This window comes from Mandrillus leucophaeus, unplaced genomic scaffold (genome assembly GCF_000951045.1).
Source record: "Mandrillus leucophaeus isolate KB7577 unplaced genomic scaffold, Mleu.le_1.0 Scaffold8, whole genome shotgun sequence".
In the NCBI taxonomy this organism is placed as follows: domain Eukaryota; kingdom Metazoa; phylum Chordata; class Mammalia; order Primates; family Cercopithecidae; genus Mandrillus; species Mandrillus leucophaeus.
The window spans coordinates 2,800,216-2,825,716 of record NW_012108696.1 but is presented as its reverse complement, the minus strand read 5'-3'; the positions used below and the strand labels follow the sequence as shown (position 1 = coordinate 2,825,716).

Genomic DNA, 25,501 nt, shown 5'->3' with positions numbered 1-25,501 from the left:
TGCCCTTGGTTCGCATGGCCCCAGCGCCCGCAGGTCGGGGGGAAGGAGATGCACAGGAGCCGCCCCACAGTGCCCTGCCGTAAGCTCTGCCGGTGGCAGACAGTGATGACAGCCTCTGGCCTCTGCGCAGCAACCATGTGAGCAGCTGCCGGGACTCGTCTCTGCCCAGCGGCGGGGGCAGCCCGGAGCCTCCTCACCATGGGAAGGACCAGGGTTACTTGTGTGACAAGGTGCCGAGCCATGGCATACACTTGGATCCCTCACAGGGCACAGCTATGCAGAGACTTTCCCCCTGACCTCCCCCGAGACTAAATCCACCACATCACAGCCCACACGGTCACCCGGTCAACGAGAAAGCACGATCCTGGGGAAAGGATGCGGCGTGGCTGCTCTCGTCGCTTGGCCAATGAGAGAGCATGACCCTCGGGAAAGGACACAGTGTGGTCGCTCTCCTCTCGGAGCTGATGTTCTAGAACCAGACCAGCCAGGGACGGTGGGGAGTGAGCATTGCTGCCTCCCGCTGAGGTACCTGCCTTCAAGGCCATGAATGAGACCGTGCACCTGCCCCACACAGCACCGCGGGTGTCCTCACTATCACTGCACGAGTGAGGAAATCGAGGCCCAGGCCAGCAACTGACTCACCCTCAGCCCCAGCACCGCCAGGAAGTGGCAGAGTGGGCCTGACCCTGGGCTGTGGTCGGGGCTCGCAACCTCTTCCTGTTAGGCCGAGCTCAAAGTGGCGGGCTGCGTGCACACGTGTGGGGCTGTCTGTCCAGCAGCGCACTCCACAGCTTAAAGCAGTGCCTGGAAAGCAGGCACTCACACCAGCGGCTCAGTGCCTTCCCAAACCTCATAGCCAGGCCGGGCTCGGTGGCTCACACTGGGAATCTCGGCACTTTGGGAGGCCAAGGCAGGTGGATAGATCTCTTGAGGCCAGGAGCTGGAGACCAACCTGGTCAACATCACAAGACCCCATCTCCACAAAAATAAAGATAAAAAATAAACTAAGCTTCCTAACTAGCACAGTTCAGGGACGTTTCCAAATCACAAGGTGAAGACCCGTGCATTTAGCGGGTAAGGTAAGGACGCCCCGGCTTCCCGGCGGCAGCTGCGGAGACCCACACCCCTCCGTGTGCAGCACAATCCCTGTAACGAAGGGGCTTCCCTGAAGCAGCTGGGTCCCCGGAACCAGCGCCGGGAGAGCCAGACGGGCCCGAGCCAGGAAGGGCAGTTCAGGGAGGGGACTCGCCGCCTCATCTCGGGCACTTCCTGCTCCACCACCCACTCTGCCAGTGGCAACGGGCAGGAGGCCGGCCCAGGAGGCAGGAGGACAGGGATCAAGTGTGGACTAGGGGAGGCCCGCCTGGGGGAAGCCCAGCTCCAGTACAGACTGCAGAGCCTAGGGCCTGCTCCCCACCAGCGCTGCTGGCTCTCCCCGGGCTGCGCCTGTGTCCTCTGCCCTGTGGCGGTAGAGAGCTACTGCTGAGTGGATGACAGAGGTGTGGGGTGTCATGCCTGCAGCAGACAGGGAGCCCACAGGCGTCCACCTCCCGCCAGGACTGACCAACAGCCTCGGCCAGCCCAAGGGCCCTTCAAGAAGAGTGCGCAGACCTCAAGCACCTCCAGGCCAGGACACACACCCAGTGGGTTGTTGGTGGAAGCTGGCACACGTGTATGTGACAGCACCAGCACACAGAGGCCCAGGCACACGGGGAGGCGGGAGAGCAGGGCCACGGTGCTTCTGCTGACACCCGGCCGCACAGGCCCCACGGTGAGGTTTTGCAAAGTGTAGGGGTTTGTCGAATCCAGCAACTTTTCTCTGCACTAAAAGCATTTCAATTAGAATTATGACTGCCTGCCACCCAGCCCGCCGGCCTCTCCGCAGTTCCTCTTTTTAATGCACAGTTTAAGTGGCTCTCATTAAAGCTCTAACAAAGGCGCACATTTTAAGTGATTAGCACCAATAAGGCACCAGCACATTAACGCTCTCTCCACAGGCTCCACAACTCTCCAGCGAGCCCGTGTGGAGCCCAGCTATTCATTTTCCATATTAATCGCACACCCCTCCACCGTCCCGATGACAGAGCACAACGCCTCCCCGCAAGTCTGGGAGGGGCACCTAGGAACACACGCGGGGTTGGGCTCGCCTTCCCCAGCACTGCCCCAACCTGCCCCCGCTGCCATCCAGAGGGCAGGACAGGGCTGGAGCCAGAGGCCACAGGGGGCTCAAGGTGTTTCCACGCAGCCGCAGGCATCTGGCACATCCCGCCGCCCTTCCCGACCCTCCTCGGGGTTCACAGCTAGGCTGGCGCCCACAATTCTGGGAGCTGCTCTGCCCTGCTGAGGAGTGACTAGGGTCTCCCTCTGTCACCCCGGCTGCAGTGCAGTGGCTTGATCACAGCTTACTGTAGCCTCGACTTCCCAGGCTCAAGCTATCCTCCCGCCTCAGCCTCCTGAGTAGCTGAGACTACAGATGTGCGCCACCATGCCTGGCTAATTTTTACAGAGACAGAGTCTCATTATGTTCCCAAGGCTGGTCTTGAACTCCTGGGCTCAAGCGATCCTCTGATGTCAGCCTCCCAAAGCACTGGGATTCCAGGTGTGAGCCACTGCACCTGGCCAGAGAGTCCACATTTTCTAAGAACCCCTGTGAAAGCACCACAAAGAACTAATTCTTCCCTGGCTCCCCCTCACCCAGCCCAGGCACCGAGCCCTCTGCACACCTAGAAACCGAACCGGCCCTAAAGGTGCCTGGTCTGGCCTCAGGGTAGAACCGGTCACATTGCAGGGACAGAGGATGTGGCAGTGCTTGGGGACAGTGGTGGCCCTGCCAGACCCTGCCTGCGGCCTCTCCAGCACGCTCTTGTCAACCTCTGCTTTTCTAATGCAAAAGTCGCACTGGGTGAGAAGGGAGGGGACAGTGACTAACTGTAGTCCCCATTAAATATGGAGGGGGAGAAGTGACTGGCAAGAAGGGGGTGGCCCTCTCGATCTGGGCACCAGAGAGCACCAGGAAGGGCCCACCCGGGTGAAGCCCAGCTCCAGTACAGACTGCAGAGCCTAGGGCCTGCTCCCCACCAGGGCTGCTGGCACTCCCCAGGCTGCGTCTGCATCCCCTTCCCAGTGGCAACAGAGAGGTACTGCTGTGTGGACAACAGAGATGTGGGGTGTCATGCGGCAGCAGACTGGGAGCCCACAGGTGCTCCCTGACTGCTCAGAGAGGCTTTCTTCTGTGGCTTTCTAAGTGTGGCTGGCTGAATAATGGAACTGCAAGGCATCCATGTGCTGACCCTTGGGACCTGTGAGTGTGACACCTTCCACGGTGAAAAGGACTTTGCAGACGGGACTGAGCTAAGGATCTTGAGGTGGGGGAGCACCCTGGCTCTCCGGGTGGTCCGATGTCGTTCCGCGGGTCCTCAGAACAGCAAAGCAGAGGGACATTTGGTTAGAGCAGAGGAAAGTGAGGAGACCAGAGACAGAGGCTGGAGTGATGCAGCCCAAGCCAAGGGATGCGGGCGGCCTCTAGATGCTGTAGAAGGCGGGAAACGGGTTCTCCCCTGGGGCCGAGTCAAAGGATGCGGGCGGCCTCTAGACACTGGAAAAAGCGGGAAATAGATTCTCCCCTGAGGCCTCCAGATGGAGCTGGCCCTGCCTGCACCTGGGTTTTAGCCCCTTAATGGGCATTTTAGACCCCTGGCCTCCAGAACTGTGAGAGAATAAATGTGTGTTGTTTTCAGCCACTAGCTCTGTGGTCATTTGTTACAGGAGCCTCAGGATGCTAACACAATGTGGGGAATGTTTCTTTAGCTTATGTCTTCAAATGTGTTTTGGAAATCAGTATTAAAAAAATACAATGGGAGAAATGCTTTAATCCGGCTTTTCTTTCACAGCTTTAGTATGTAAGTGAGCTGGACCTTTGCTACAGCTTGCCTGTGACTGCAGAATTTCTACTATCAGAAGCATGCTCCTAAGACCAGGGTTCACCTGTGCATAAGAACAGGGCCCAGGTTTCCAACAGGAATGCTCAGAAATACCAAGAGCAAAGCCCTCAGTCCAGAAACCAGGAGACTACGTGCCAAGAGAGGGCCCAGCCCACTCCTCAAGGACTCGCCTTCCCGTCCGTCCCCACCACTGAATCTGCCGCGCTTGGGCAACGTTTCCTGCACAGCCACGCAGCTCCTGGCGCGGCCTCTGTGACAGGAGACCCTGATTTCCCCAGAAAGACTGACAGTTCCCATCTCCAAAGCCAAAAGCCCATGGGAAGAGGGAAGAAGCGTATGGCGGGCATTCTTCGGCTCGAAGGTTTGGACGGGACAGAGGACGGCAACCAGGCAGTCCCGGGAGCCTGTGCTGAGGCTGGGCGAGAGCTCCTGGAAAAGACGTGGCTGTCGTGTGCTGACCTGCCCGACGCCGTCCCTGAAGGGCGCGGTGCTCAGACAGGGCCCTTTCAGGGCTGTCAGAGGAACGATGGGTCCTCACTGACCCTCCCTCCGCACGCGCCCCAAGCTGTCCACCTGCCAGCCCGGAGGAGCCAGCTCTTGAGCGGCTGGGAATGGATCAGCAGGAGGGAGGAACTGCTTTAGCCAGCTGTCTTTTCATGACTTTCTGGGCACTCAGGAACAGTGAGGTGTCATGAAACTCGCGCCCCTGTTGTGCTGTGACGCCAGTGCTGACTGGGAACCCTGCTCGGGCGCCTCAGGGCCGGGTGGTCAGGGGAGTTCAGGGGGGCCCCACCCTGGCTGTCTCCAGGTGTCTGGCTTGTTTCCAAGCACTGCCCCAGGCACATGCTGGGCCTCCATGACAAACCCCTCCTTGCCCAAGAGTCCCCAGGGAGCATGTGAACACGGGCTGGTGGCATCGCCGGTGAGGACATGCGCTGAAGGTGTCCAGGCTGGGTCTCAGCAGAGCAAGGGCAAACGCCGTGTGGCCACCATGCCAGCCCCCGCGCAGGTGAGCGGACTGCTGGCTGAACTGTCTCCTTTCCTAGGCTTTCTGAGAATTAGCAAGGGCACAGTGTGGGGCCGGGTGATGGAAGAAAAATGAACACAGGCTGCCCTCCCTGGGCCCTGGCAGCCTTTGACCAGGCCCAAGAAGCTTGCACTAAGAAAACTGGAAAACAGGAGTGTCTGGGCATTCTGTGTGAATTTCATGGAGACAAATCGCGCAGCAGAAGGGCGTGAATCTGACCACGAGGGTGGGAGGAAATGGAAAAATCACACAGTAATGGCTCAAAGAATGTCACCACTCCCCAAAACCCAAACCCAAACCCAAACCGCAGCAGAGCCCAGGGGATGCCAGCTTCTCCTCCCCTCCCACAGGCCCCACCCACCCGGTCCCTGGTCCCCAGGGCCCTCGGGGCAGTCACCTACCGATGGCCAGCCGTTCCAGGCGCTTGCCGTGCTCTGGCGGGATGGCGTACCTGCGAGAGAAGGGAGGCACGTCAGAGGCAAGGTCAGTGGGGGCCACGTGTCGGGGTGTCCCTGGTGGGACCTGCCTTGGGGAGACACAGACAGTGCCCAAGGCAGAAACAAAGTGCAGTCGTGGTCAGGGCTGTGTGCAGGGGATGGCTGGGGGCGGGGGCTTTCAGGATGGAATCCATAAGGAAGCGAGGGGGGCGGGTGGAGGAGCAGGGAGTGAGGACCATGGCTCGGTGGCTTGTGACACACTCAGAAAGCCAGGAGTGTGGACGCTCCCGGTTAAGCGGCATTACACTTCGAGGAGGCTGAAAAGGCAAAAGATAAAAGAAAGTACTGGAACTGCGGGTGGCGAGCGGGTCCTGGGGGGCCGAGTCTGGAATAGGAAGCATCTGGGGCCCCTGGAGCTGCCAGCCTGGTCTCCAGGCCCACGTCACCCGTTTCCTGGTGCTGGGAGCCAACAGGGAAAAAGCAGCTTTGGGAATGAGAAAAGCTGCATTTGTCACCAACTTTGTAAGTTTTATTTTTACACATTTTACATTTGAAAGATCACCAAGGCTACATCATGAATAAGAAAGACGTAAGATAAAGTTTGTAAACAGAGGAAGTGAAGTGGGGGGGGCGTCCCGCTCATGCCGCACCCGGAAGCTGGGACTCTCTTCCCATGAGGGAAGGTGGGCACCAGGAGCTGCAGCCTTGAGGCGCAGTGAGAAGGCCCAATGCCAACAGGGACACCACCCAGCCCACCCCAGGCCTCCAGCAAAACAAAAACCTCATTTCCAAGCGAAGGGGACCAGACCAGGACGGGGCCTCGGGGACTTGAGGATGCACAGCTGAGTGCCGGCTGAGGTTGGTCAAGTCCCGTCCCCAACCCCCGCTACAGAGTAACAAGGCCAACAGCTCCCGTTCTAGAACAGTCACACAGATGAAAGGACACGTGACGTGGTCTCTCCCCCAGACCCTCCCAGGGCAGAAGCAAGACAAAGAAACGTTCAGAGGGTGGGAGACAGCTCCCGCTCCGCTACAGCCCCTTCCAACTGAAAGGCCACTTTGTTTTTTAACGAAATAAAGAAGCCAGGCGCGGTGGCTCATGCATGTCATCCCAGCACTTTGGGAGGCCGAGGCAGGTAGATCATCTGAGGTCAGGAGTTTAAGACCAGCCTGGCCAACATGGTGAAACCCCAAATTAGCTGGGCCTGGTGGCAGTGGCCTGTAATACCAGTTACTCGGGAGGCTGAGGCAAGAGAATTGTTTGAACCTGGGAGTCAAAGAAGCAGTGAGCCAAGATGGCGCCACTGCACTCCGGCCTGGGCAACAGAGTGAGACTCTGTCTCAAAAAAAAAAAAAAAAAAAAAGGCCGGTGTGGTGGCTCACGCCTGTAATCCCAGCACTTTGGGGGGCCGAGGTGGGTGGATCACGAGGTCAGGAGTTTGAGACTAGCCTGACCAACACGGTGAAACCCCATCTCTACTTAAAATACAAAAATTAGCCGGGCGTGGTGGCGGGCGCCTGTAATCCCAGCTACTCAGGAGGCTGAGGCAGGAGAATTGCTTGGATACAGGAGGTGGAGGTTGCAGTGAGCCGAGATCGTACCATGGCACTCCAGCCTGGGCAACAGAGCGAGACTGTCCCAAAAAAATTTAAAAAAATAAAAATAAAAATAAAAAAGGAGGGGGCAGGAGCTGGAGAGGAGGCAAACATCACAGAGTTTCTGCTCTAACAAGACACAAGTAATTAATTTCTGGGCATGCTCCCAGGGTCCCTGGCCGAGGTGACCGCAGCACCTTCAACTCTGTCATCCTCAGAGAGTCTTCCATTGTCTGGACAGAGGTGTGCTCCTCTTTTTTAAATGGGCTTTTATCGTTTACATAAAGATAAGAAAAGTTAATCCCAATCCAAAGCACCTTTGTGGGATTAAAGACCCTTCCACACAGGGAATAAAACCCTCCGCTCCTTCTGGGAAGATGCCGGGGACGGGAAGGAACTAATTTACGGCTCCAAGGCTGCGATGATTAATGCCGTATCCCCAGCCTACAATGCTGCTCCACTTAATTACTGCCTGTAATTGGGAGTTGTAAAGATAAGATTAATTGAATCTGGCGAATGTTAAAAGTTAATACATTGGAACGTGGCTCTGGCGTTATCAGAAAGCACAGACTGCAGGACGCCGGCCCGGCGTTCAGAGGAGCGGCCCCCAGAGAAATCACTGAGGACTCTTGGACAGGAGGCCGGACAGTCACACAGACTTCCGGGCTCCGCCACTGCCAGCGCCCAACAGCGAGCTGCACCTCCCACCGCCCAGAACAAGCCAGCGACGGCCTCGGGGACCAGAAGACCTGATGCTGGCAGACCCGCCTCCCAGCCACCCGCAAGGACGCAGGTGGAAGAAAAACCTCAGTTTCCAAGAGAGAGTGCCAGGACAGGGCTCTAAGGACACACAGAGCTGAGCGAGGCTGGAGGCACCATGCTTCGTCCACACCAGGCTGAAGGCATGCTCAGGTTCACTTAGGGGAGCAACCCCAGGATGGGGGACTAGAATTGGCCTCGGGGCCTGCTTCTCACACCAGGGCTCTCTGGGTGTCCTGAAAAGCCCAGTTCAAAGGACAGGGTTGCAACGGCACCGGTGGGCAGGCCAGGGAGCTGGCGGATTGAAGCAGACGCAAGACAGAGACCCACAGTCACCACAGGAGAAGAGATTCAGGGAGGCTTCGGGCCTCCCAGAGGGGCGTCTCAGCAGGGTCCTCCACCCAGGCCCCCAAAGAGCGAAGGACGCATAGCCCCCTCCTTGTAGTCCCTGCTCGGGGCCATGCTGGGGCATCCCTGACATTTGGCCTTGGCTCTGGAGGAAAAAACAAACAGGCAAAAGCAGCTATTTGGGTTGGAAATGTTTGTTCACTAAAGCTCGAGGCAGGGGAGCATCTGTCTGGCTATCAGTGAGCAACTTCTTGGGCTGTAAAACCAAGTCAGGCTTATCGGCCACCGACACGGGGAGGCAGTCTCGCTCCCTGGGAGCTCGGTTCCCATCGCAAGGCCAAACTTCATGACCAAAATCAATCAGCTTTGCCTGCCTGCGACCCCAAGAGGTCTCTTTCTGGACACGACAGCCCAGTGTACCCGGGCAGCACGGGGCTCTTGCATGCTTTCTGGACAGACGGCTGCCCAGGCCCTCCGGCTCCCGTGCAGGGGCCACTGGTCCCCAGGTGGGCCTGCTCCCAGCCTTCCTCTTCCATCCAGCTCTGAGATGCTACCAGCTCCATGTCCTGCACGGGCCCTGCCCACAAGCCCCCAGCATTCCCTCCCTCCCCTCCCTCCCCCATGCCAGCACCACCTCCTGCTGACACAAAGGCCCCCACACCAGCCTCTGTCCTCTGACTCCATCAACCTCCCCGGGCCCCCGCAAGGGCTGGCCACTTCTCACCCGCTAGAGCCCTGGAGGCCAGGTCAGTGCACGTGTCCCTCCTTTCTGGCATCTTCAGAGCACATCCCCAGGACTGGGGCTGTGGGTGGCTGGCCCTCTGCAGCCATCAGCTCTTCCTAAGCCAGGGGCAGGGCGTGGAGGGTCTGTGGCTCAGCGCACAGGGATTGCTGGAAGAAGCTGCAGAGGTCAAGACAAAGGAACCAGGAAGAGCAACTCCTGGAACCTGGAGGGTCTGTGCAAGGCAGAACAGGCCACAGGGCTTCAGACGGCAGAGTCAGAAATGTTAAGGGGATGGGAGACTCAGCTCAGTGCAGTGAGGATTCTTCCAGCAAGCGAAGCTCTCCGAGCACGGAGCAGGCGCCTTGGGGTGTCTGGGTGGGGGCTGAAGACAGTGCCGTTGAGGAGGCTGCCAGGGGAACCTTCGGGAGGGAGGGGCGGCCTGTACAGGTGCCTCAGGTGCCCCACCGCAGGCCCCTGGCCTTTCCTGGAGGAATTTGGTTCTAAATCGGGGCAGATGCAATAAGCAAGTGCCCCTCTGAGGACTCACATCGGCCGGGACATGGGACCCAGGAACTAGGACCCAGGCATCGACATTTCTCTGCACCTCTGTCCACAGCACCCCCTGCGGGGTCTCCATCTCCATGTTCGCAAAGCCCTGCCTGCCTGCCCTGCACCCACTCCTTCTGTTCTAGAACGCTCTACACAAGCCCTTCTGGAAGACGGTAAACCACAAAGTCAAAGAAACTCAGCTCCGCATCTCCAGCCTGGGCTCTGGAGCCATCTACCTGGTAACCACTCCTGGTGCCCGGCGCTGGCTGCGGAGGGCTCCACAAGCTCCGTAAGAGCCACACGTGGTGGTGACTGGCAGGCGGAGAAACAAACCCAGGCATCGGACGCCCTTTCGGACAGTCAGTCATGTGCAAGCCAAAGCAGCATGGGTGAGAAAATAAAACAATAGGAGAGACAAACACCAGGATGTGGCCCCCCGGAGCTGGGGACACAAGACACACGAGGTCACACGATGGTGAACAAACAAAATGACGGCCCAGCAGTGTACCAGCTCCTAGACCCGTGGGAAGACACATGCGAGGCGGCACAGTGACCCACCAAGGAGGACACGGGTTCCGGAAGGAAGGACACCCTGCCGCAGGGAAAGTGGGTGTGCAGGCACAGGCAGGGGAGCAGCCCCCAGACCCTCTGCCTTCCCAGGTTTCTCTTTTACACTTTGAGGTGCTTTGAGTAGTGAATGTCACCAACCTTACACTTACTGCCACCCAAGAAAGGCAAAGCTAAAAGCCTCAAAGCCACCCACAGACAAGAGGGGGTCGGGTCACCTCTCAGGAGTTGGGACCCAGAAGCAGAGAGCAACTGAGGTTGTGGGCCCTGCGGCCTGACATGCACGAGTCTGACCAGTGTCCAAAGACGCTGGTCACACGGGAGGTCAGGATTGTAGCAAGGACCAGGCCCCGACATGGGCAGCAGCGAGCCGCATGTTCCTGTTTCAGTGCGGAGGCCACAAGGTGGGGACGCCCCACCAGGCTCAGCCAGTGTGCTGAGATCCGGCCTGTCTGGGAAGGCGGCAGAGCTGTCCGGGGCCCTGACAGCCTTGCTTCTGCTTGCGCAACTCCCCAGGGGCTCCTGGCGAGGGGTGGGCGAAGCTTTGCCATGGGCCCCAGCAGAAGCCCCCGGCCTTGCAGAGGAGGGGATGGATGGCGAGCAGCTCATGAGACGGAGCTGGAGCTGGAGCTGGAGCCAGAGCCAGGGAATCAAAGCAAAGGCGTTCTCTGCAGGCAGGTGCTCACCTCCAGCCAGGGAACGGGCCGCTGTCATCTCGCCGCCACGCCGGCCCGGGAAAGAGTCTTCCTGGCCGCTGCAGAGGATGCTATTAATAGTGTAATTTTCTTGGTGTTTTGTTTATTCCCCCGGAATGGCTTGATGGATGTGAATAATTATCAGACTATAAAAGCCAGCAAATGTGCTATTTTCTATCGCTCTAAATCATCAAACAAATAAAGTGTGAAACAGCATTTTTGAATATAATTTTCCCCTCTAATGGCTTAGAATTATTTCAAGAACAATGAAAATAAATAAGCAAATGCCTTTGAGTTAAAAATTAAATGAGTGTGTCAGGAAAGGGAACACAGGCCGTCCTGGGCAGCCGGGACCTGCCCGGGAGCCCTTAGCTACGACAACGGTGAGCAGACGGGCTTGGGGCCGCATGGCCCAGGCCACCCCTGGGTGCCATCTCACAGAGCCCCATCTGGCTCCATAAAAGCATGGCCCTCCCTGGGCTCTGCGAAGCAGGTGCTGTGGCTCCTCCTGGGCTGGGTGATGCTGCGTGGTGGGGCTGCCTGCTTCACCTGTGGGCACTGCCTGTCTGGCTGACGCCCCAGCACCCCCAAGGACCCTGCCTGCCACGGCCGAAGCACACCGCACCTGACCTCGGAACCCAAGGCGGAGGCGGTGGGGGTCCAATATCCTGCCCCCCTCACAGCCTCTGCCTCCCCCAGCCATGGCAGGCAATGCCAGCAGGGCCACTGCCTCTCAGACCAGGCAGGAAACCTGAGATCGGGCAAAGCCTCTAGATGAGGGATGTAATGCTGGCGCCAGCCACACATGTCACCACCACACCTGCCAGCTGCCCCAGGCTCCCTACCTGGGCGGCCCTTCCGCAATGACCAGGTAACTCCCGGCGCCCTCTCCCTCCTGCTGCAAGGGGAATGGGCTCCTTGGAGGTTCTCAAGCCAGGGCTCTGTGGCCCCTCACCTCTGGCAGTGGCCCTTGCCTGGTACCATCTTGCTCGGTCCCTGTGGATGGCTCCGAACCAGGAGACGAGACATCATAGTGGAAGGTTTTCTTTTAAGATTCGTGCACCTTTCTCCCAGGTGACAGCGGCACTTGGAATCCCTTCCATGGCCCAGCCTGACAGCTCCTGCCAGCGGAGGCTCTCGGCAACTAGGTGCCAGGGATGAAAACGCTCTCCTCCCTGCCCCCCGCTCCCCGCCCCCACCGCCAAGGTACGTGTGCCAAGAGCGGGGGTCTGACTGGGAGCCCTTCAGAGATGTCGGCGCAGCCCAACGCATGCTAGAGGGTGAGGAAGTTAATTTCACAGTGTCTGCACAGGCCTGGGCAGACGGGCCCTCACCATTTAATGTGCTATTGTCACAGACACAGAACCAGGGAGGCAGCGCCCGCGCACACCACGCTGCAAGTACCCGAGACCAGGTGTCAGGTTGGACAGAGGCCACCTGGCAGAGTGAGCCGCCCACGCAAGCCCAGGAAGGCCACGGCAGATCCAAATGCCAGCGGCGCCCCCAGGACCCCAAGTGCCAAGCAGAACAGAAAAGCCATGGCGATCGCCACCCTTGCAACAAAGCCCTACGGTGGCCCTGGCCTGTGACCCAGCAGGACGGCTTTGGCGCACTGCCCTGTGGCTGGCACAGGCCGGGAAGGAGAACAAGCCGGCTACAGGGTGGGCTTCCCGTGAGACCCAACAGAGAGCTGCAGTCTCAGCCCCACACCCACGCGAACCCCTCGGCCGACATGCAGTCCCGGAGCTAGCTGAAGACGAGCCAGGCCAGGGCGGCTCCTCTGCTCTGCTCCTCAGAGCTGCGCAGTGACCAGGCCAAGGACCCACAGGCCTGTGCGGTGACACTGTGCTGCGCCATGTCAACCCCGTCCACGGAAACGGCCGAGTTCTCCAAGCGCCTTCTATGTATGCTACGGATATTACACCTCAAACAAAGCTGTTCACAGGAAACTGAGGACCTGTCCACCACACTGAGGACACAGGACCAGCAAGCCACAGTCCCTGCCTGAGGTGCTGGGCTTAGTGCCACAGACGCACTTGGCTCTTCGGAGTGTCCTCAGTGTTGTGGAGTCCAGGGTGTCCACCAAGTTAACACAGGCCCCACCAGAAACCCTGAGGAGACCAGGTCACAGATGTCCTCTCTGGAAAAGGCACCAGGCCCAGGTGGTTTTAATGAATCCTACCCAATGACCTTCATCAAAAGGGACAGTGCTCATGTACACACACGGCTGGCAAGCAGCAGGGAAGATCTGATGTTACCGAGCTCGTTTTCTGCATCTGGCATATTTTCCCAATGGATGAATAAATGAACAAATGGGAAACCCTATCACCAACAAAGAACACACAAGAAAATGGTCAGTCAGTCCCATCTGGATGTAAAAATCCTAAACACAGTATTAGTGAGTCAAGCACAGTAGGCTATGGCAAGACCAAGAAGAGTTTATCACCAAGGTTGCAGAGACATTCCAAAAATTAATATCTATCGAAAATTCCAAAGCATTCGGTACAAAATTCTCAGGCAACCAGGACTAGCAGGGACTCTCCCACTATCACCTTCACGGCGAGGCAGGAGAGGACACAATCTGCCCGTCATCACAGCACGCGCCACACTGCATTAGAGACACTAGCCAATGTGATACATCAAGAAAAAGACAAACCGTTTAACAAGCAGAAGGGATAATACAAACTTCTTTTTTTTTTTTTTTTTTGAGACGGAGTCTCGTTCTGTCGCCTAGGCTGGAGTGCAGTGGCCGGATCTCAGCTCACTGCTGCAAGCTCTGCCTCCTGGGTTCAACCATTCTCCTTCCTCAGCCTCCCGAGTAGCTGGGACTACAGGCGCCCGCCACCTCACCCGCCTAGTTTTTTGTATTTTTTAGTACAGACGGGGTTTCACCATGTTAGCCGGGATGGTCTCGATCTCCTGACCTTGTGATCCGCCCATCTCAGCCTCCCAAAGTGCTGGGATTACAGGCTTGAGCCACTGCGCCCAGCCCAAACTTCTTAAACTCATAATATAAACATCTAAGCAAGGCGTGATGGTGCATGCCTGTGTTCCCAGCTCCTCAGGATGCTGAGGCAGGAGGATCACTTGAGTCCAGGAGGTTGAGGCTGCAGTGAGCCATGACTACACCACTGCATGCACTCCAGCCTGGACAACAGAAGGAGACCCTGTCTCTTTAAAAAAAAAAAAAAGAAAGAAAGAAAAGAAAAAGTTTAATTATAACATAAATTTCTACTTAGGAAATCTAAGCAAACAAACAAACCGGTAAAACTATAGAATTAAACACAGCCCAGCAAGGTGGCAGAATTTAAAAAAAATAATAAACAAAAAGAGGGTTTCCTCTACAGCAGAAAGAACATTAACAGAACACTCTAAACCCACTAGGGTAAACCTGTCCCTCGTCTAGGGTGGAGGAGCAGGAATTTTCACCACAAACAAGGCCACACACAGACCTGGTAGCGTGCTTACCTGCTGTACTCACAGGCTCTGACCTGGGAAGCCGGCACCCACCTGGGTAAAACCCCTGTACACCCCTGCAACAGTGCATGGGGACAGGCGGAAGGAAGGGCAGGTGCCAGAGCTCACCACGCAGGCGCGAGAAGCAGGAAAGGTATGCTACCCACGGCCACCCCAGGAGGACAGGTCGCCCAGGACAGGCAACCACCCCACAGATCAGTCTGGCAAGATGAAGATGTTAGAAAAAACACCTGCGCAGGCAAGGGAGTGGATCCACAGGCCAGGACAGACAGACAGCCCGGGAACTGCCAAGAACACTGAGGTCACATATTCCGGCTGAGAGAGAGGGAGAGGAGCTGTCACCAAACCCAGCCTGCTGGGAGGGAGAGATCACAGGGGACCGGACAGAGGGCGGGAAAAGGAAAAGTGAGACCCTTTCCCAAAGACTCACGGAAGAAATGGGAGTCCCAGAGCAGGTGTAGGCCCCATCGGGAAGGCTCCAGCCCTGGCATTCTGTGGGGCCGGCCCTGCTCCCCCAGACACCAGCGCTGCAGAAATGGAGCCAGGCCTGGGCTGCACAGCTCCCCCTGAGGTGACGACAGAACGCCTCCAATGTCTCATGGAAAGCTACCCTATTTCTTCTTTCCTTTTTTTTTTTTGAGACAGGGTCTTTGCTGCAGCCTCAAATTCTCAGGCTCAAGCAATACTCCCTCCTCAGCCTCCCATGTAGCTGAAAGATGACAGGTGTGCACCACCACACCTAATTTTTTCTTCTTTTTTTGTAGAGATGGAGTCTCACAGCGTTGCCCAGGCTGGTCTCGAGCTCCAGTGGCTGGCTCAAGCAATCCTCCGGCCTCAGCCGCCCAAACCTCTGGAATTACAGGCCTCAGCCAACCTGCCTACTTCTACTGGAAAAATCCTCTCCCATGGAACCTTGTCCTGGGGAGAGGCCGCCTCCCTCATCTGTCCCCAGCACAGGGCCCCTTTATGTGACAGATACTAACACTTGCTCGGGAGATAGGATCTGCCAGGGGCCAGGGAGGCTTGTTCCCAGGAAACCGCCTTATTGAGCTGCAGCGGCTTTATCTTTAATGGATCGTTTTACGGGACAAAAGATGATGGAATTTGGTATCTTAAACCAGCAGTGTCAATGATTTCAAATAATGACATTTGTATTGAGACACAGGAGACCAACAGAGTCCTGGGAGCGTTGGCTCAGGGAAGATGGGGAGCCTCGCACGGGGAGAGCCGCCCACAGGAATGCCAGACAAACAGGAGCCGCAGGTGGGAGGAGACACAGAGCTCTCAGCTCTCGCAGGGCCAGCCAGAAGCCCTCATTCCTGGCACGGTGGCCGTGGGTGGCCCGCCCTGCTCTCCTAGGCCACGAGGTGTCACCACACTGGCCCTCAGGAACCTGGGCTGGGTCAGCACTCCAAGGAATCGTGCAAACTTCACACACCACCAGCCCACTTTAATTAGGAGCAGACTGCCCAAGGCAAGCCGTGTCGCGCCTGCAATTAAAGGCCGGATTGGAGGCTTCTGATCCCCAGCCCTGATTTATTTTAGGCCCACAAATTACTTTTATTATATGACAAGGCCAAAAATGCAAAGTCATGTGCGAGTTGTTTGCGATGTTTTTCCTGCAGCCTTGCCAGGAAAGCTGTGGGAGTGCCCGTCACAGGGGAGGGCGTGCAGGACAGGTGCCCAGCGACAGAGTGGTGGCTGTCAGGTTTGGACACAGTGCCAGGGACACAGGGCCACTGACACACAGCAACCTCCCTCAAGTGCCCGCTGTCAAACCAGCCTGAATTTCTGCTCATCAACAACCAGGAGGCAGCCCCCACCATGCCCAGACCCACGGCCCTCCTCCAGCGTTACTCAACCTGGGTGGGGTCTTGTTGAGATGGAGTCTCACTCTGTCGCCCAGGCTGGAGTGCAGTGGCGCAATCTCGGCTCACTGCCACCTCCAGCTCCCAGGTTCAAGTGATTCTCTTGCTTCAGCCTCCTGAGTAGCTGGGACTACAGGTGCCCACCACCACGCCCGGCTAAATTTTGTATGTATAGTAGAGACGGGGTTTCACCACATTGGTCAGGCAGGTCTCAAACTCCGACCTCAGGCGATCCGCCCACCTTGGCCTCCCAAAGTGCTGGGATTACAGGCATGAGCCACCGTGCCCGGCCCATGGCTCCCTTTTGTCCAGAGCAGTGAGGGATCACCCAGCCAAGATCAGCACCCACATGAGCCCAGCCCCATGGGGCCTTGACACTGGCCCAAGGAGGTGCTAGACTGCTGGCAGCTCTGAGGTCCTGAAAGGCTGTGGGGAGGAGGCAGCAGAGAATTTGAGAAGCTGCTCTGGCACCAAGCTCTGCAGAAGGCCAGCTGGGCACCAGGGCCGACGCGCCCATGGCAGGAGTGAGCCACACGCAGACGTCCTGGAGAGGCAGTGGGGCGTGAGGCCCTGGTGGGAGTCTGAGTCTCCGTGTGCAGAGCGCGGTCTGGACACCTGCAGGCTGTGGAGGCTCGCATCTATTAAAACGCTCTGATGCCTCTAGGCTTACATTTATTTCACCACCGGCGTCCACAGACACACAGCACCCACTGAACCTCATGAGGAAACACGGTGACAGCCAGGCCCCTGGAAAACCAGATGGCCCGGGGCATCCTAAATGGCACGCTTAACGATGTAACCAGCTTTGGAGAGCACGGGAGTGAAACTGTCTCACACACAGGCCGACGGCCATGGGAGTACACGCTTCTGTTCCTATGACCTAAGTCTCAGCCTGTGCCCACCACAGGCAGAGGCCGCAGGAAGATACCGGGTCCCTCCCTGGGCCTCGGGGACCGGGGCTGGGCTCTGGACCTCCGAGGTGGTTTGGCTCACGCACAGGTTAAGTCTGCTCGGCTCGCAATCAGGTCAGGGAGAGCAGGCGACCCGAGCCCTCGGCAGGAGGCTGCTGAATGAGGGCCATTAGCATCGCTGTCATCGGCCCCATCCTGCGCCCGCCCCGTTTCATTGGAAGGCAGCCAGCGCTCTGTCCCCTGCTGCTGGCGAGTGTGGAGGGGAGGAAGCTGTGCGCTGCCCAATTTTTAAGCAAAGATAACGAAAATGCTCTCCTCCCGCAGATTTGCAGCCATCTCCCTTCTGGGGAGCTGAACCCCACCGGCAGCAGCCTTGCTGAAGGGAGAGAAATTTGCCATGGAAACTAGGCCCTGCACTCAGAACCCAAACCTCTGATGCCTACGGAGACCGGGTGGGCGGGCGACTCAGGGTCAGGGCCAGCCTTACCGGCTGCGGTAGGAGGGACACGTGGGCGCACACAGACCCCCACAGCCTGAATAAACTCCTCATCCAAACAGTGCCTGGCGGGATTATCTGAAGATGGGAATTCACGCCCAGTGATGACATTTCAAACAGAACTAACAGTTTCTTAAAGTGGTGGGCAGGGACAGGATGCTGGTGACTCGCCTGGCACGCCACAGCCTAGAAGCAGGCGCCGGGTTTGTTTGGCTCCTGCCTCCCTAAAGCAAAAATCCTGCGGCCTCACAAGCAACACGAGCCAGCGTGTGCACTGCCACTCCAACCCGAAGCGCCTGCTTTGAACAAAAGACTCCAAAATGAAGGCCATCTGCTCCTGCCAGACCAAGCCAGTGGGTGAGTGAGGGGCCGCACTCAGGACTCAGCACACGACGTGGGGCAGGGGCTAGTCAGGCAGTGTGAGGCTAAGGCGGCCCCTACAAGGTCCAGAACCAGCCCCGGCTCCCACCACACCCAGGCCCTGGCCCAACAGCCCGCTCCCACAACCACTCCATTCTCCTGGAACATGGCCAAGAGTAGTAGCTCCCCTACTTAGGAATCTTCTGTGCCCACCTCATGCCCCTGCTCCTGAGCTGGTCATCCATCCTCCCCTCACCAGGCTCCCCTCCTCCCTCAGTCCTCAGAGACCCCCGGTCTCCCTGCCTCCATCCCAAGGGCTCCCGGGCCTGGCACTGCTCTGGGGGTTAGGTGTGGGGTGTCTGGCTGCCCAACCACACCAAAGGCCTTTCCCAATGGCATCTGCTCCTGACACAGCTCATGCTGGGCCCTGACCAGGCATGAGCACTCCGTCAGGGCTTGAGCAGACCCATCTCTTCAACCTCGAGACCCTGTTGGCTGAGACCCTGCAGGGCACCCAGCCCCCACATGGCAGGAAAGAGAAGGCTTACCCGCCCTTTCCCAGCTGGACACGTGGTCAGACGACATTTCCCAGGCTCCCTTGATGCAAGGTGTGGCCACGTGACTGGGTGCTGGCCAATGAGGTGTGGGCAGAAGTGGTGGGCCCTGCCCTCAGACATGGCCCTCTAAGCAGCCCATCAATCCCTCTTCCCTCACCTGCACAGCAGCACCCAGGGCGACCTTGGACACCACACATGCTGGCCTCAGTCCCTGCATCCCTGCACCATCTCCATCTCCCACAACAAACTGTCACCTTCAAGTCTGGCTAAGCAGGGCTTAATATGGTGACTCCATTAGAAACGGGTCCTTCTTCACCCAGACCTTCCTCACCCAGGCCACCCTCACCAACTGGGACACACCCTGTCCTTAAGGCAGAACAACGTCCTGGCACCTACTCCCAGGACCTGCCGCCCTCCTGATCCCACAGGGCAACGCTTCAAGGGTAGGTCAGACGTCTCCTCAATCTGTGCCTTGTCCTTACAAGGACGTGGAGCCGGGGCACAAGTCAAAGGGTTACTCCAGGCAAAGCTGCCACATGAGGAACAGAACATGATAAACGCAGCCCCAGCCACAGTTATGGACAGCAAGGCTTACGATCAAAACGAATTTCGTACATGAGCAGCAGGTGAAGAGATGGTAGGTCTTTCGCAGAAGCCTTATGCTGGAAACAGTCCAAATGTCCGTCCACGGCAGAATGGAAAAGTCGACTGAAGTCCAGCCATACAGTGGGGAATCGCACAGCCGTGACAATGAGTGCGCGGCCACCACACACAGCCGGACGAATCTTACATACGGACCACTGAGCAGAAAGGCAAGGAAATCAGCCCATTTGTAAGACCTTCCAATGCAGCCAACACACAGCTTCACTGCCCGGGCCACAGGCACACGCGGCCTGGCAAAGGGGAGAGGCAAGGGCACCGCCAGCACAGCTGGGAGGAAGCCACCACTACAGCATGCAGAGGGGGCTGGGAAAAGGAGGCACAGATGGGGGCCGTCCTGACATTGGGGTACACAGGGGGCAGCCGTAGAGTCATTTGCTAACGCGTGCACACACATGCGCGCGCGTGTATATATCCGGTACTTACATACTTTATATCCATTTCTGTACCAAATCATGTTTCACATCAAGAATGCCTACAAAAGGGAAGCCCTGGGATAGGCAGAGCTCTAGATACCCCAGGACTCCCTGCCCCAGGGCTCTCACACTCCTCGTGTGACACATGCCTCATGCTGCTGCCGTGAGGGCCTCGAAGATGTGATAAAGGTCCCCATCATTTCTTAACCTTAAGAAAGAGAGGTGGCCGGGCACACTGACACATGTCTGTAATCCCAGCACTTTGGGAGGCCGAGGCGGGCAGATTACCTGAGGTCAGGAATTCGAGACCAGCCTGGCCAACATGGTGAAACCCCACCTCTCCTAAAAATACAAAAATCAGCCAAACGTGGCAGCGCGCACCTGTAATCTCAGCTACTCGCGAGGCTGAGGCAGGAGAATCACCTGAACCCGGGAGGTGAAGGTTGAGGTGAGCCGAAATCATACCACGGCACTCTAGCCTAGGCAACAGAGTGAGACTCCGTCTCAAAAAAAAAAGGGAGATGATCCAGGCGGGCCCGACATTCAAAGACGACAGCATGGAAAGGGGGGAAAGTGCCACTCTGCAGTGGAGACACTGGACATCCACACCCAAGCCGGGGGACCAGGGCCAACACCAGCAGTGACGTCATGCTGACGGCTGCACCTTTGACCCTTGGTAGGATGTAATGGGAGGGCCCTTCACCCCTGTGGTCTTCCTCTGTAAAACCCATCAACCCAGTCTAACCACAAAGAAAAACATCAGACATGCTGATTAGGGAACATATGGATTAGGAGACGTTCTATAAACCCCCTGGCCAGCCCCCCTTCAACACTGTCCAGGGCATCAAACACACTGTCATAGCTCAGGGCCCTACGGAGACGGAACAACGTCATGTGGGACCCGGATAGGTACAGGGGACAGAAGAGACAATGGGGGAAGACAGAGGAAATCTGGAGCATGCATCTTAGTTGATAGCGCATCGGTGTGGGCCCATCAATGACCACAAGTGTGCCACACTGACAGAACACGCTCCTAACAGGGAGCCTGGTGGGGAGCTCTGTGCTTACTACCTTCCCACTTTTTCAGTGACTCGAAAACAGGTCTAATAAGGATCTATTTAAAGAGACAGAAAGGGGGAGAATACCTCACCAAAAAGTGGACGAAAAACACAAGCACAAGCCTGGGATGAGAATGAGAGGAGAGACCTGCCCGACACTGGCCTGCTGCGGGGCGCCCTCCCAGCTCCCACCACGGCCACCGCCCGACACTCGCCTGCTGTGGGGTGCCCTCCCGGCCCCCATCCTGGCCACCACCTCTGCTCACCAAGAAGCCAGTTTCCCAAATCCATGGGCAACGGTGCCTGCTGTCCAGACGCACAGCAGGGCAACTGACCATCTGAACACCGGGAAGTCCCCCGACTCAGCAGCACGGCTTGGAGTACGATTTTCACACAGCAAAAGGTGATAGGAAAATTGCTCTGTCGTCCCTGAACAAACACCGAGTGTCTCTGTATCTGTCCCTGCCAGCTCTCAGCAAGAGCCAGGAGCCAGCCTGCTGGGACAGATCCCACTGATGGGTATGGTGGGAGCCCCAGCGAGTGGCCCCATATGCCCTGGGTTTCCCGGTCACCCTGGCCCAGAGGTGTTCTCCCAGTCCTTGGGGACACCATCACGAGACACAGCTGAGGGCCCTGCCTGTCCTGGGGGCACAATTGGGCGTGATTGCTTAATAGGAGTGAGGTTGGTAGGAGGCTGATCAGGCCAGCGGGAGGGGCTGTGATTCCGGCACCTGTGCCCCACGCGCCAGGCACACAGATGCAATCCCAGCCTCGCTGTGGACGCCCCAGTGTGAGGCTGAAAGGTCTTTGCAGCATCAGGAGTTAATGTTTTGAACGCCAAAGCCAGCTTCTGGTGCTCCATTCACTCCCCAATCTTGATAAGCAGGTCTGGGCTGATGGCGTCAGGCTGACAGAGTGGTGGTGACAAGAACAAGGCAGAGGGCTCGAAGATGAGGGCCCGGGAGGGGAACAGGCCAGGGAAAACACAGCTGCCATCCATAGCTCCCATGTGCCGGGCCTCCTGGCTGTGGCCTGGACCACTTATCCAAGCACGGCACCACACGCCACGCTCCAGGCCGCATGGCTGCAATGCCCTGCTGGCAGCTCAGTTCCTGGCCCGGGTTCTTGCAGCTAAGTGTTACCCACTTAGTCCAGCTCTCAGTTGTGCAGCAGAATCCCAGGCCTCGTCTTCTGGGCATAGTCCCAGGGGGCCAGACTCCCTCCCAGACAACCTATGTGACCGGAGACCCTTGTTTCTCTAACACATGCACATGTGTACATACACACACACACACACACACACACACACACATTTTCTTTCTTTCTTGCTCTCTCTCTCGGGGAACTGAGCATCACAGTTCACTGGATCTGAGCAGGTTCCAAGATATGGGACCACCAGTTTTAAAACTGAGAAAGGGTTGGGCTCACACCTGCAATCCCAATACTTTGGGAGGCCGACGCAGGAGCATTATTTGATCCCAGGAGTTCCAGACCAGCCCAGGCAACATGCGGAGACCCCGTCTCTACAAAAAAAATTTAAAAATTTGCCAGTTGTGGTGGCATGTGCCTGTGGTCCCAGCTACTTAGGAGGCTGAGGCAGGAGGACCACCTGAGCCCGGGAGGTGGAGGTTGCAGTGAGCTGTGATCACACCACTGCACTCCAGCCTGGGTGACAGAGCAGGACTCCATCTAAAATAAAATAAAGCTAGAGAGCTGAGCTGGTCACTCAGACCCACTCACACACACTTTCAGGCACGTGGTCAGGCACACACAGAAATAAAAAACCGCTGCACTGATGCTATGGCCACAGTCACCATCAGAAGCAGAGGATCGGGACAGGTGACCACAAAGGAGCTTCCTGCCTGCCCACGGCCACGTTCCTCAAACGGGGAAGCTGGGCACCAGGTGTGCCTGGCCACATGCCAACCCATGTGGACCCAGGGCCAGTCAGCCGGGATGCTGGGCCCCTGGGCTGGTGCTGAGCACTGCTGGGGGGTAGCGGCTGGTCTGGGCTGGTGCTGAGCGCTGCTAGGGGGTAGCTGCTGGCCTGGGCTGGTGCTGAGAGCTGCTGGGGGGTAGCGGCTGGTCTGGGCTGGTGGTAACTACTAGTCAGAGGTAGCAGCTGGCCCGGGCACTGGGCCTGGGGGCCTCACTTGTAACAACTGTCTTCACTCAAAAAGAGGTTCCTTCTGCAGAGAGGGGATACCCCCTCATCAAAAGACTCCCCAGATAACTTCATGCAGGCTAGACGGCTATCTCTACAAGGATACGGCTCCCAGGGACCATGGGCTGGGGCCACTGCAGCGGGTCTCAGTGAGCCAGGGAGGAAGCGCTGAGGCCTTGGAGGGCAGGAACCCAGGTCCTGAGCAAGCTGCCTCGGCTACTGACACCTGATCGTTTTCTAATGACCAGGGTCCCTCTGCCTCCCTGCTGGATCCAATCTGCTCTCCGTGGGAGCTCTCTGTTCTAAACCGCTTCCTCCTTTTCTATTTCTGGCATCCTGGCTCAGTGTGTGTGGCTGGGAAGAGACCTGGCTGCGGTCCCCTGCCTGGGAGCAAGGCACACATCGGGCTGCCCCCATCAGCCTGGTGGGTCTTCTCAGTCTGAGCTCCCCGGGCACTGCAGTGGTTCTGAGCTGCCAATGCAACTCTGTCCCTAGGCACCCTAGCCAGGGTTGGGCCTGGGGTGGCGGAGGAAAGGAGGGAGCAACTATCTCGCTCCTGCATCTTGTTCTGGTGACAGGGTGCAGTGTGGGGAAGCTGAGTTATTAAAACCAATCTGTGACACTGTCAGGCTCCAGGCAATCTCCATTTCAAACCAGTGCTCAGCTCTGGCAACTGGGGACTGCCATCCCCATGGGGACACCAATCTCTGCCGGAGCCATTTCAGCGGCCACCCAACCTCTGGCGGCCCAGCCAGAGCAAGGCGGCTGGGAGGAATGCCCCGGATCACTGACAGGGGCTGTGCCTTAGGGTCAGTAGACTGGGACCCCTGGGTCCCCACTGCTGGTAGGACCCCCCAGGTCCTGGGCTCAGAAGCTGGAAGTCCCAGTGGTTGGCTCGCCAGCAGCAGCAGCACAAACCCACACCAGGGTCCCCAGGCACCAGCGCGCTACCCCGTGGGCCTTCAGGCTGCTGCCTGGGACGGCTCCATCACCCACCAGACTAGACTCCTGGGTCCCACTCCAAGGGACGGGGCAGAGGCCATCGTGGGGCCCAACAGCGCCATCTGCAGCCAGGCTGAGGGAGCCCAGGAGGGAGGGAGGTGTCTCCCCCCAAGGCAAGAGCTTGCAGCAGGAGACGGGAGCTGGGAGGCGGGAGGGCCAGGGAGGTCCTGAGGGGCAGTCAGGTGGGCAGCAGAGGGGCGAGGGAGCAGCCCAGCAGCTTCCACCCCAAGAAAAGCCTGGCTTGGCCTGGGTGGGCGACAGACCCATCGACCCCAGGCTCTGCCTTCCACCCACCTGCGGCCACAGGGCAGGAAGCCCGGGCGGGTCCACTGCAGCCCCGGCACCCTCTCTCCACACCCCCGCCTTCACCCCCAGCGTCGGAAGCACGGCTCCTCGATGCACGCACGCGCCCATGCACACGCGCACACGTGCACATATGCACACCTCCAGGGACGCCCATGAAGCAAAAGATGGCTGTGCCTGCTAGGAGTCAAGTTTCTCTGGCAGCAAGAAGAAAAGATGCTGTGAAATTCCCCTGAGTGAAAACACCAGACAGAAAACTCAAGGTGCAGCTGAATCAAAAGGGAAAATTCTCAGCTTGCAGCTCCTTAAAGGTCAAGAGAGGCTGGTGGAGTTTTCTGATAATCCCCTCCTCCCCGGCCTCCCCGGCAGCCCTCCCCTCAGCACTCAGGAGGGTCTGGCTCATAGCGCCCCCATGGGGGCGGCATTGCCAGAGCTGAGCACTGGTTTGAAACGGAGCAGTCCGAACCAGGGTCTGGCTCCCCATAGCAGCCAAGAGCAACTGGGGGCTCCGCGCCCTTCACGGGAGCACGAGCTCCGAGACCCCCACCTCCCGCACCTGCATAGGAGACTAAGAGTGTGTCCAAGGTAAATGCAGGCATGAAGGGGTGGGCGGAGAGATCCCAAGGAAACAGCCAGAGATGACACCGTGGGGAACCTGCATCCCGCCTGGTGCAATGGAGGATTTCCAGACTGCCGCGGGTCATGGGCAGGTCAAGTTCGCAGTCAGGACACGCGTTCCTCTGCCCCGCTGCTCTTGGGGACTTCACCCGGGTGCAGGATGACCCCCTCCTGACAAGCAGAGCTGGAGAGAGCCTGGGAGACATCCCCTCCCCTAAGCCTGAGCAGAGGCCTCTGTGGGTGCCATGCACATGTGCCGGCCCCGCAGCGCTCCTCAGGAGGGCCTTCCTCTGGCCGCCTCAGAGGGGTGCAAGTACCTGACCACGTCCCATCAGCTCACGACGTCCTTGTGCGTCCCTGCAGCCCCGGGAACTCACTGCTCCCCCATCTGGCTTCCCTGCTGCAGTGAGAGCCAAGGCTTCTGCCCTTGGCGGTGGCCCACAGCCCCCTGCACACCCCCAACACTGCCCTGCAGGGTGTCTGATAGGTTGGGGGCAAAAGGGCACCCGAAGACTTGGCCAGGCCCCAGCCCAGCGCGTGGGTGCACAGGACTGAACAGTGGGCACTTTCCCAGGCAGCTTGGGCCAGGGCCACAGGGGGGATGGCCGCTCCACTCTCTTCTATGGGGTGCACAGCACAACCCAAATGGCCCAGAAGTACCCTGGGACTCTCCCAGGGCTGGCCAAGACCCGACGTACTCCCACCCAGCCTGGGACTCTCTAGCAGCCATGTAGCATGTGATGCCGCTGGCGGCACTGTGCTCAACCTCATGGGGACGCCTGTGTTTAGTGCCTGCACTGGGCGGCTCAGGAGAGTGGGCCCTGCAGGGGCTGCCACAGGTACAGCTCGGGGAGGGGAGGCCTGGAGGGGAGCAACCGCAGGACTGGCCTTGGAGGGTCAGCTCAGCTAAACCATCCCCACCCCAGGTTCCAGGAGAGTCTTTTTTTTTTTTTTTTTTTTTTTTGAGA

The 25,501-nt window shown here is 58.1% G+C and overlaps 1 protein-coding gene across 1 annotated transcript in view; it reads right to left on the bottom strand.

Annotated features, from left to right (window-relative positions):
• Window positions 1-25,501, bottom strand: part of KDM4B (lysine (K)-specific demethylase 4B) — a 166,578-nt gene that overhangs the window by 82,975 nt on the left and 58,102 nt on the right. The window contains exon 7 of the mRNA XM_011967374.1: window positions 5,370-5,419. Coding sequence (XP_011822764.1) covers window positions 5,370-5,419 — 50 coding nt within the window. The remainder of the gene's footprint in view (window positions 1-5,369; window positions 5,420-25,501) is intronic.